At 43.2% G+C, this 12,791-nt stretch overlaps 1 protein-coding gene across 13 annotated transcripts in view; it reads right to left on the reverse strand.

Annotated features, from left to right (window-relative positions):
* Nucleotides 1-12,791, reverse strand: part of LRRC7 (leucine rich repeat containing 7) — a 474,653-nt gene continuing 461,862 nt past the window's right edge. For 12 of the 13 annotated variants that reach the window (XM_084757043.1, XM_084757042.1, XM_084757040.1 and 9 more), the window contains one exon: nt 1-5,747. In XM_084757043.1, the coding sequence (XP_084613169.1) occupies nt 5,640-5,747 (108 nt within the window). In that variant the 3' untranslated portion in view covers nt 1-5,639. The remainder of the gene's footprint in view (nt 5,748-12,791) is intronic. The other variant, XM_084757050.1, reaches the window with a different exon arrangement.

The following is a 12,791-nucleotide window of genomic DNA, read 5'->3' on the forward strand; positions in this document are numbered from 1 at the left end:
TGTGTGTGTGTGTGTGTTCTCTGTCTCTCTCTGTTCTCTCTGTCTCTCTGTCTCTCTCTCTGTCTCTGTCTCTGTCTCTCTCTCTCTCTCTCTCTCTCTCTCTCCCTTCTCTGAGGACCTTGTACTTGATAACAAATAACGCAGACCAAGCAGCCAAGGGCTCAGGCAGAGTGAAGACGGCACCATGTTGGTGGTACTGTCAAAGAATCTACCCCCCCCCCCATTAAGATGGGAAGGCTTCATGGTAATTGTGGCAAGTAGGCAGGACCCTGAAGACTGAGTGTGATTTTGGCAACTTAGAGAGGAGGCTGGGAAAAGAAGTTTGCCTCCAGAGAGCCAGTATGCACCAAGGCAGTGAAGCACTGGGGCACACAGAAGTCAAAGAGCACCCAGTCTGGGTAAGGCAGGGAGAAGAAACAAGCTGTTCCTAAGGACAAATAGACGGTTTCATTTGTAGATTTGTGCAATCCAGTGGCACACAGGTGGCTTGGTCATGGCACGGGCTAAACACCAGGCCATGACAATATTCTTAAATCTACAGGGGACTGCAAAGACCTAAAATGTTGGTCCCTGCTTGCTGTCTTTTTTTTTTTAACAATTAAATTTCTGTATTATTATTTATTTGTTTTATTTATTTACTTTTGAGACAAGGTGTAGCTCTGCCTGTCCTGGAGCTCATTATGTAGACCAGCCTGGCTTTGAGCTCACAAAGACTCACCTGCCTCTTGCTTCCAGAGTGCTGGGCTTAAAGGCATCACCACTGCACTGGTGACTGCCTTTCCGAGTGGCTAATTCTAATGCTGCACACTGAAAGTGTGTCCTAAGGCAGTGGACACAGGAGGAGCATGATCCTGTTAAGACATTTTCATGATGCCAGGGCGTGGAGCTGTGCACTGGGCCGGGTCTACACCAGTCCAGTGTTAGAAAAGGAGCCACAGGATTTCAGCAGTTTCTGCATAGATGCTGCCTGAAATTTCCCAATATCTAATTATTTATGGTGTTACCATGAACAAGGTCGATCCCAAACAAGAGTGTGTTTTGAAATTTGGAAGAAATGCATGTATCCTAGCACTCCTGGCTATTTGCATATGCTGGGTCCAGACCTGTCATTTAAATTTTTTTTCTCCCTACTTAAGGTGATGCTATAGGATCCATCTGCAGAGCCCAGACAGTCAAGATACCACTAAAGTTGAAAGTATGACTTCTTATCTCCCAATTCCACCCCACCCTCTCAAAATGGCTGCTAGGAAAATCAAGACAACCCATAGTGAGACGGCAAGGGGACCCACACTCCTTCATTTTTATTGTTGGCTTTAAAATAACATCTTAAAGTGGTCTTTCCCCTTTGTTGTTTCAGAACTGTTGGAGTCTTTAGTGTAGAGTGCAGGCACACTCCTACCCTCACAGGAGAGTGTTTCTGGATAATTTTCTCACAGTGTTAAAGGTTGGGAAGACTAGTAGGTGCCTCAGTATGCGTACAAGCAGGCTCAGAGAAAGCGCCTTGGTGTGGCAAAATCCTAACACTTAGAATAGAGAAGCAACAGTGAAAATAAACACAGAGGGGAAATGTGGCGTTGTTAAGGCACTGCCACCCTCTCATACCTTTGTACACGAGCTGTTTGCTGCTATCAGAATGGCGAAGCACTGGCTCCTCCCCTGGGGGGATTTCCTTTCGAGCCAAGGTGGAATCCCTCAGCTGATGGATGTGCTAAGTCTTCTGGCAGCTGGAGCTCCAGGGCCTACAAGGGATGGAAACCACACCCAACCTCCTGTGAATAGCGTGGGTGGGTAAGGCGTGAGTCCAGGGGGGACCAGCTTCACGTGCTAGAAGCAGAAACGGGCCCAGGTGCGTCAGAGCAGAATTGGAGACTCACTGCGTCCTGTAGACTAAAACGAAAGCCAGACAGCTGTGCAAGAGAGCCAACATACCCGTCTCTGGCAACAGTTTCTATGTGCGTTCCCCAGTGCACACCCACGTCCCCTCAGCCCGGGTTCTATTTGATCGCCGTAGCATGTTTTCACAGGGTGCCAGGGCAAAGTGCCTCTCCTAGGGTTGCTAAGGAAAAAAAAAGTCGGTGTAAGAAGTCTTGAATGTTGAAAATTCACCAAAGTCACGGTTGGGTCCAGAAGCTACACCCATGAGAGGGAAGTGGGTGTGTCCCTGGGTGGTGTTTGAATATGGGTTGAGCCACGGAAGGTGAGCATTTCTGCCACAGGGCTTTGTCTGGCTAGCACTTCAGCCCTGCTGTCTTTGCACTAAAGGGCCCGTTTCTTAGTGGACGGAAGTTCATTATTTTCCTAAGGTTACTTTTTGCTGACCTGATGTTTCAGTGACTCTGTGGGCTGGTCGCCGTCCATGGGTCAGACATGCTGAGGGAGTCCCTGAGGTTCAAGGGGCAGTCTGACACCCACATGAATTTTGATTAGGTCATGAATGTGTTGTTGGAATAGAAACCCTTGATCTTCCTGCCAAAGAGAAGCAGAAAATGGTGGAGGACAGCTCCAAACCAGGGGAAGGAGGAGATGAAACGAGCAGTGTTCCACCCCTTACACGGTGCTGTGCACACTAAGACGGGCTTTTACGTCTAAAAATTAAGCGTTTCTAGGTTTCTCCATCTTAACATTTTTGGAAAATTTGTGAACTTTCCTCTTGGCATTTGGATAATATGTAAATCAAAGCCCTTCTTCATTTCCTATCCCTTGTGGCCCACCTGTCTTTACCTCACACTCGGTAAAGAGGAGCTCCACCCCACGTTTAAAGAGTCACAGCAATGTTTTTGCATACACTCATCTCTAGAAACAAAACAGAGCTGGGTCACAGCTCTGATGTAGAGGTGTGATTCGCCTATGGATCCAAACACAGCCGGACAACTCTTAGGGACAGGCACACTTCCACAGGCGTCAGTCATCGAGACACATTTCGGTCCCTTATGTTGCCTGGCAGCCTAGAGTCACCTAAATAAAGTGTTTATGACAAAATGCTGTATGCCTTGTGAAATGTTTTTTAAATTGGCCCCTTCTGCCTAACCGTTGCAAACCCCACAGACTTTGGCTATCGTGGTCAGTTCTGCTCTGTTTACCTCTAGTGTCTCGGACCTCCGCCACATCGCCCTATCGGTCCATGTCTACAAAGCAGCTTCCTCAGCAGGGAGACCAGGGCCCCTTAAGAGGTAGGGACTTCATAGTGCCACTGGGAATTCCACTTCTTCGTGCTGCGGACTTTTCTTTTTCTTTCTTTCCTTTTTAAGGCACACGCCTGTCTTCTGTTTTTTTTGTTGACACAAACCAGGTTCTAGTTTCAGGCAGGAAATTAGTTACTCAGAAACCAAAAGTCAACACCTCTGTGGTATGCCTGGGGTGGATTACTGGCTCGGGCCACTATTGAAATCAATGAGAAGTGCCCCACCACAAGTGAGTAGTGACGCCACTGAGTTAACCTAAGCCAGAAAATGCCCTTCCCTGTGACCATCTGCCCATCAGCCTGGATTATATCCACACCTCCCCCAAGAGGTCAGGAAGCCTCTTCCCCACTGCTGAGCCACAGAGAAGGAAGCATCAAAGCAAGGCCCCTGGCAATGCCATCCGTCACGGAGCGGGCTCCATCCCCTCAGCTGAAGGCCCAGGGGTACCTGTGCTCTGTCACAAGAAGTCACCCGGGGAGCCCCCATCTGGCTGCCTCCTGCCTCTCCTGTAGCTGGCTGTGCAGTCCTGGTGGGCACTCTCTGGGTATTTCAAACTACCACACTACGCTCTGAGCTTGGCTGGCTTCTCTTGATTAAGGCTGAGCCTAGAACATACAGCGATATGCCATGAGGTTTTGACACAGAAAATTGGGCTTTGAAAGACATTTCTCATTAGATACTTTCTATATATATTAAAATGCACTTAAAAGCTGCGTCTGTGTAGTATGCCCAAAAAGAGCATACTGAACCAGTAGCTAATTGTCAAAGTCTGTAAAACCATGAGATTGTGTCACCCTGATATAAATCAATACCAAAACTAGTGCACTGCCTGTAAAATGAAGTAACGTTTGTTTCCAAGTGACACATTCTATGCCAAAAAACCACTGTACTTCTAATAAGTGGCACTCATTTTAATAGATCCTACAAAAATACAATATTTTCAATGCCCCCATAAAACATAAACTTACAAATATTATCCTCAGAGCTCTGGTGACATCCATATGTGGTTCTATTGTAAAACTCTATAGAATATTTCAAACTCTAGCACATGAGATAAATTTATTATATAAAACGTGATGTGGATATATGAGGGAATGTATACAACCAATTACATAAAGGTCATCTGAAATTGCAAATTAATGTCGTAATCAAATTAATAACTACTATAAAAAGAAATATTTTAAAGGATTATAAAACAAAATTTGAATTTTCACAAAGGGAAACAGAGTGTAATAGTACATAAATTAGGCTCTTTTCTTTCTCTAGTGTGATCACATTCGTGTTTATGTTCTTTGAAACTTTTTTTGGAGAAAAAAAACACTTTGTCCATTTCTGTCCACTAAGAAAGGCATTAAGATTAATGATGTCAGTAGGCCACAGCTCTGAGAAATTGTATCTGAAGTTTCATATTTCAATACCAAAGGTTTGAAATCACCCACCATAGCTTTCTAACAAGTCTTTTTCTATAATAAATGTTATCAATTCTCAAAATTCATTTAAAATGATTTAAAAGTAGCAAATTAAACAAAGCAGCACACAGATAAGTTCCACATTTACAGTGAAGGAATCACAGGGGCCACAGTTTATACTCAACATGGCCCCGAGGAAACAGAGCATTAAAGTGTCAAGCTGCCCCGTGCCCATGACTCACTGCTTCTGGCTGTGGTGAAGAGAGTGGTCCGCAGACGTGTGGTCTGTCTCTGAAGTCTGCTTGTGTCCTCTTAATTAGCTAATGGCATCAAACAGATTTACCTTCTCTGATTTTTACTCAGGTCCCAGAGATTAATGGATAATTTATGAATTATTTCACAATGCTAATGGAATTTAGCAAATGGCTGTGGAACCAAATATAAATACTTTATACTTTATGTACAGTTGCTTCCATAAGGCTTAATCATGTAATTTTTATTGAAAAAGATTCAATATAGTAAAGTCTTATTTTAAGATATATTTTCTTTCTCAATCCAAGATGTTTACGAAAATATCGGTTTTTTTCTATATTCTTTTTTTTTTGTATATATGCCAACATACACCTTGTGCTAGAAATACTTTATGGGGATTACATCTCTTTATATACAACTTTTGAGGCAGTATTTCTGATGGAGAGCAGAATTTGTAAAGAGCTTGTGTGTGCTTCCGTGCTCCAAAATTATAGGAAATCCACTTTGAGAAGACAACTTATTTGATTAGAAAAACAAAAACAGAAACAAAACCGCACCAATGCACAGCCAGAGGGCTGCCGTTGGGACTGATACAGAACCCTGCACGCGTGCGCGGGCGAACGCCGTGTTTGTTGGTAACGTGTTTCGGGGTGGTCAAGGCTAACGTACAGTATTATACACCTGGCACTGATGTTTGCCATTGGTCCAGCAACTGGCAAATTTTATTTCTATGTATAAATTTATTTTTTGAACATTAGTTCTGGCCTGACATATCTTCACTATTTATAAAAGACATTTAGACAGTGAGCTCACGTTGAATAACTAGGTCTACTGTGTTCTGGAAGCTCTTCAGCAGTAAAACAGCTTTTTCATGTTCCATATGCACAAAACTGTGTCCATTTGCCTGCAAACATACAAAGGAAACAGGTCATTCAGTGCTAACAGTTTTTACTCCCTCTGCAGGATGAGATGCACTGGGTTTGGAAAGAGTCAGTTAATAGGATTGGTTTGCAATATTCAGGAACTAGAAGTGGTAACTTCCTGGGCATGCGTGCGTGTTCATGCGTGTGCGCACACATGTGCATGCGTGTATGTTTCATGGAGGCCCAGAGGATGGGATCAGCTGTCTTCCTCAGGGGCTCTTCACCTTACTCTCTGAGACAGGGTTTCTCTTTGAATCTGATGCACATCAGTTCAGATGGAGCGGATGGGCAGCAGACCTTACTGATCACCTTACATGTGCACGATCCTGTGCCTAGCATTTTCATGGGTGCTAAGGATCAAATTTAGGTCCATGTGCTTGTACAACACACACTCTGCCTGTCGAGTCATCTCTCTAGCCTGACCTTTCCAATTTTCAGTGCACTCAAACTTAATCTGGGGACACTTACTCTTTTTTTTTTTTAATTTAGGTTTTTAACATTTTAATTAACTGTTCAATTAAATGTTAAAATGCGTTTCACTGTCTTTTTTTTTTTTTGCTTCCAAATTTCAAACAGCTTTGCACCCCAACAATACTACACACTTTTATAACTTAGATAAAAATGATTGCATATATTTTATCCCTAGTTATTTAAAACTGGATAGTAACGTGGTAAAGAAGGTTCAGAAATGCTGTATTTAAAACCATGGCACATCAATAGGGAACGCACTGGGGAACAGGAAGGGAATCTGTGTTCCTCGGGCTGCAAAGTTGCTTTGAATCAGCAAGGCTCCAGTTTGCTTTTTTTTTTTTTTTTTTTTTTTTAGTAGCATTCAATTGATGAAAACCCTGACTGGTCCACATGAGTTATTTCAGTGGCAGGAGGCAGTGGCTGAGTAGAACCCAGGGATGCAAGTTAAACATTTTGCTTTTAAGAACAGCAGCAACAACAGCAAACTTTCTCACTTTAGGTTATAGTGAAAAACAAAACAAAAACCCAAAACCAACAAGGTTCTAAGGAATAAGACTCGGCCCAAGGAAGTTCGTCCTTTCTCGTTTTAGTGTGGTCACTGGGAAAGCAGCAAACCCTTAAGAAACACGAGTGTCCCACTGCAGCAGGAGGACGCACTCACTGCTCTCAATGTCCTCAAAAGGTAAAATTTAGCTGTGAAGTTACAATTTAATAATGGAACATTTCAGTGTCAAAGTTTAATAATGCCTTGGCCGGTGTCCAGATTCGTCTATCTGCAGCCTTAGTTTAGAATTGCAAAGGACCCAAAACCCTCTGAGAATTTTCAAGGGATTGTCCAACAATTTTATATTTCAAAGGGCCGGTGTGGAGGACTGCTGGATTTGGAGAATCCATATATAAATAATAAATCATATACTGTTCACCATTAGAACCAACATATAAGGATTTGTGCTGAAAAAAAAAATGACAGTGTCAATGATGAGGGGAAAGGTAGTCAAAACAAGTAAGTGGGTATAATTCTGATTGATGCGGTCATTGGAAGCTCGTTAATGATGATTGGTGCCCTTCCAGGATGACCTTTCTCCCTCCTTTCGTTAATTACAGATGTCTGCTGTGAGCTGGCCGGCCAGGTCCCTGTGGGAGGCACTGGGAGGTTTATGGGGAGTGAAAAGAAGCTACAGGAGAGGGCTTAGAGGGCTTTGGGTAAGGGAGAGGTCGGCAGTCCTGAGGAGGTGGTAGTCAGAGGACAAGAGATGAGACAGAGCTGGGCAGATGCATGCATATAGGGAGACAGTTAGACAGAGACGTAGCCACACCACTGCAGACCGCGTCCTGGCAAACAGGCATTTACAGAGTGCCTAGCAGTGTACTTGGTACAGTTTGACTTTGGCACAGTCTTTCTGGATGTTGTAAGGTGGCAACTCTTCATTTAGGCTTACTAAATTTTATGTTTTTAAATTTGCTTTTGTTTTTTTGTTTTGTTTTGTTTTTTGAGACAGGGTTTAGCTCTGTGGCTCAGGGTAGTTTGGAACTAATTTTCCACCTGTTATAAATACATGGGTGTGTGGCACTATTCCCAGAATTATTTTTAAAATAGTAATTGAGCAATTCATTAAACATTTTTTTATTTAAAAATTTATTACATTTCTATTTACGTTTTTGTGTATATGTGTGGATGTGTGGATGCATGTGTGAAAGTCATAGGAAAACATGTGGATGCCAGCTTTCTCTTTCTGCCATGTGAGTCCTAGGATCAAACTTAGGCCATCGTGCCCAGCAGCCAGCGCCTTTCTGCTGAGCCTTCTCACTGCTGGGCCCTGGGCATTTTGTTTGTGTGGAACACACTTAAAGGCCTGTTCTCACGGGAAGCAGCGGTGGAGGAGGCTGGAGAGACAGGCTGAGTGCTGGCAGAAGTCAGGGGCTCTGTCCCAGAGAACCGTTTCTCTAACATCAGGACAGAAAAGCTCAAAATAACTTACATCCTTTCCGTGACCACAAGCATCGGATGCCTGCTTTCACCTTAAGTAGTTCAGAGACTCAAAGAGTCATTGAATTTGTAATTTTTATGATTAAATAAAGATGAGAGAAACCCTAGACTACAACCAGCAACGTTGTGGCAGATGAGGAGAGAAAAGCTGATCTAGTGGTGGGTTTTACAGCAGAACACAAATTCAAAGATGTTTTGATAAATAAATCCACAGGAGTCACAATGCATATGATATTTAAATATGGACATAATACAAGCACAAACACTAGCATGGACCAGTGATAAATCTGGGAACATTTGAAATGTTATCACACACACACACACATATATGCACACACACACATATATATGCCTACGTTTTATACAAACATTATCATATTCACATAAGATCTATGTAATTTTGAGGAAATTTGTAAAGTTTTGAGGAAAGATGTGGCTAAGGGTCCCTTTCAGGGTCCTCGATGTTTGTGGTTTTTCAATAACCAACTAGGATAAACTATATATAACTTATTTACAATGCCTTGAGTTTAGTTCCTTAAGGCACCAAACTTCATTTGAACCTTAAAAACATTTCTCACTTTCTGACTTTTGTAGTTTTGTGCGGAGGAATTTTTTAAAATTTTCTTTTATTTATTTATTTATTTCTGGTTTTTCGATACAGGGTCTCTCTGTGTAGCCTTGGCTGTCCTGGAGTCACTTTGTGGACCAGCCTGGCCTTGAACTCACAGCGATCTGCCTGCCTCTGCTGGGATTAAAGGCATGAGCCACCATGCCCTGCTTGGGGAGGAATTTTTTGAAATTCAGAACAATGACTATGCTGCAACCCTCTCTGTGACTCATAATAATGACTGTGAGCCTGCTGATCCGGGAGAAAACTGTGGGCTTTGGGGGTAGCTCCTTCTAAAAGGAATGATTTTTAAATGGGAAGCACAGGGCTTTGCAAAACTCTGAAGCTCTTAAGCAGCTTTGTATGAAATCCTGAAACAGGAAGGGCTTAAGGTGGCTTTGCAACTTACCTGACCCAGGGACTCATTTACCAAAGAAATTTTAAAAGAACCACCTCAAAGCTACTGGCTTACACTGTCCGACTGCTATGTGTTGAACCTTCTGAACACTGCTTCTTCTGTACTTTCTCCATGCATAGGTAAGCTGCAACAGCTTGCTCTGGGGATGTGCTTGGCCTGAGGCTTTCCTCTGGGTGTTCTGCGAGGTTAGGTAGGAGACTCCCAGCCCTCACTGTTGTCAGGCTGCATGTGGAAGCTTTGGTGCGTTAGCTGTGGGTTCTCAGAGACTGGTTGTTGTTGTTGATGCTGTTGTTTTGTTTTTAGTTCTGTTAATGGTAGCTGGAGGCTTCCGAGTACACAAGCTTTACTTAAGATGATTTTTGTTAGCTAATCACACCCACGGGTCATTAAAGAGCCACAACATCTCCTTCTGATAAGGACAATCTGCCTCTTTCATGGATCATATAACCCCCCACAGGCATTTTGCCAGACCTCGGCAGGATCTGTGGCTGCCACTCTGGGCTCCCAAGGTACACGGTACTAAGTCCCACTTGGTTCAACCTGTTTCCGAGTCTCCTTCAAGCCCGTAGGGAATGGCACAGTGCCTTAAGGGTCTCTGTCTTCACTGAGTCTCTCCTGTTTTCCCTCCATGCCCCGCCCCCTTACCCACTCTGGTGTAAGCTCCTCCCGCGCTGTGGTGTCTTTCTCCCAAGTGTTCCTCTTCCTACCCCCCCAAACCCCACCCCAACACCCACCGCTTCCTCTTCTCCCCAGTGTGAGGACAGGATGAAGCCTGTCACTGGGCAGAAGATCTTTTTCTCTTTTTAACACATCCTGAGGTCTCCAAGATCTCCAGTGCCCCTGTTATGCTCTTCACTGTGAGGTAACAAGAGAAGGGCCAGCATCGGGTCCTTTATCTTTGCCTGTGGGTAGCCATCTGCTCCCAATAAACAGCCTATTCGCAGCGACTTTATGCTCTTAACTCTGATAACGTCTCAGGAATACATCACAGAACCCAGTTCTTAGTGTTTCAAGGCACCTGCCACACTTGTCTCCTTAGTTACGTGGTCCTTCGGTGGATGTGACCTCACTGTCACTTAATATTCCTGTTACACTTTGGACGTGAAGGGTCCACCAAATGCTGGAGGGATACTGAGAATTTAGTTGGCAGCTGATAAGGAGTGATGAGGTCCTGAGGGTTCTGACATAATCAGTGATTATTTTCTGGACAGCGTAATAATATGACTGCATTGTTGGGAAGTAGTGGAGGCTGAAAGTGAGGGCTGGCTGGAAGGAGCAGGCCACTGTCAGAGGTGTGTGTGTGTGTGTGTGTGTGTGTGTGTGTGTGTGTGTGTGTTTTGACACGTCATTCCTGACTCCTTCTTCCCATCCTTATCAGCTTCCTGTAGGACATGCACTGAGCCACACTGCTCCACTATGGGGCTCTTACCATGATGCTTTGTCTCAGAATGTGCCAGAATCAATAGAGCTAAGGAACCTTGGACAGGAGCCTCTGAAACGCAAACAAAACCAACCCTTCATCCCTCAGGCATTTGGTCACAGCACTGGCTGAGGAGCATCTATCACCAACCTCTCATAAGACACTAATGGGGCTATAGAGCCAAGTGGTCAGTGGTTAAAGAGAAGGACAGTTAAGTAACAGACCGGCACAAACTTTATAAAAGTAACATGAAACATTAAACACCATCCTAATTACACTTGCAAACAGCCCAAGTGTTCACTGATAGATGCTGTGGTAGACAACTGTTTTTTAAACTTATACATGCATTTTGACCTCAGTTTTAACTATTAGCACAAGGGTTGGAGAGATAGCTCAGTGGTTAAGAGCATTTGTTACTGAGGTAGAGGACCTGGGTTCAGTTCCTACACAGTGGCTCACAGACCATCTGTAAGTCCAGGTCCAGGGGATCTGATGCCCTCTTCTGACTTCCACAAGTACAAGGCATGCACATGGTACACATACATACACATATGTAAAACATTCAAAGATAGAAAATAAAAAATAAGCAAAACATTTAGCAAAAGGAGAGAAATACATAGTTTATATTATTGTTACCTTAACTATCTTATTTTGGTCTCTTAGAAAGGAGTTTGAGGCTAGCCTGGTCTACGTAGAGAGTTCCAGGCTAGCCAAGAGCTAGGTAGTAAGATCTTTTCTTAAAAAAAAAAAAAAGGAAGGAAGTATATATAGCCATGAACCAGAAGTACATATTACTTATTCCAAAAATTTTAGAATGATTGTAAGATATAAGAAATGACAATTATCTTCAATAGGGTGACACATTGATATGCCTCATGTTGGAAAAAAAATCTGGTTTGGTAACTGGTAAAAACCAGTGCTTTTGGGGACCTCTCTATAAGTTATGAACTTTCTCTTTTCCTCCTCAGAATAGGACTGTGTAAATGGGGGTGGAGCAGAGCAGAGCACAAAGTGTTTGGGCTTTATGCTGTAGTTGTGAATTCTATTTCTCATTAGCAAGTATAATTTCCCCCAATCTACTAATCTTTTCAACAAAGTAACTTCAGTCAATGGGCATCTCTTTGCACAGCTACATTTAGAACTGCAGTGCATGGACTTGATTTGGTTGAATTTTTTTTTCAGGTGGAAAGAACATTAGAAAGAAGAAAGAACAGTGAATGTTAAAATATCAAAGTGGTTACTGATCAGCAAATACTAAGGGTTCAATCTCTGTGTGTGTGCGTGTGTGTGTGTGTGTAATTTCAGTTCTTTGTCTTTCCTTCTTCAATAAATTATTCCAGGTAAGGCTTCGAAGAGCTGTCCCTTTGATTATAGAGTTCTTTTTGTGTTGTTTTCGAAGCAAAAATAGGCCTGAGCTGTTTGAATTCACTCATCCATTGCTGTGTATGTATGCATGGAGGACAATTGGTAAAGTACAGAGAAATCAGAGGACCATGTTGGCATGATCACTAGCCCTTCAAGCACATGTTCCTGTAACTCAGCTGTATGCTCATTGTTTCACAGCAGTAGGGGGAAGTGGTGGGTGGAACCAGGAGGTGGCTCAGTTGTTAAGGTGCCTGAAGCATCAATACAGCAACCTGAGTCTGGATCCCAGGCAACCATGTAAAAGCCAGGCTAGCACAAGTCTGGAAGCCTAGTTCTGGTGAGGAAGGTTGAAAACAAAGATCCCTAGGGCTAACTGGGGCTCTTTCGGTAAGCAAGCTGGTGAGCTCAGGCTCAGTGGGAGATTTCACCTCAAAAACTAGGGTGAAGAGTGGTGTACAAGGATGCTTGATGCTGCTCCCTGGCAGTTTGCTTATGGCCAACATGCATATATACGTATGTTACACACATACACACATACACATGTATCACACACATGTTACACACACACAAATTGCACATACGTATGTTACATGCATATACATATGTTACACACAAACATTACATACACAAATTAGACATATATATGTTACACACATACACACATGCATTACACCCACAACACACATCAAATAGAGTCACAAAAAAGGCAAGAAAGAGCATATTTGATAAATTCTGCTTGCGAGGGTGGGGAGTATGG

The sequence above is a fragment of the Acomys minous genome, assembly GCF_964271855.1.
Source record: "Acomys minous genome assembly, chromosome: 14".
NCBI classification, from domain to species: Eukaryota; Metazoa; Chordata; class Mammalia; order Rodentia; family Muridae; genus Acomys; species Acomys minous.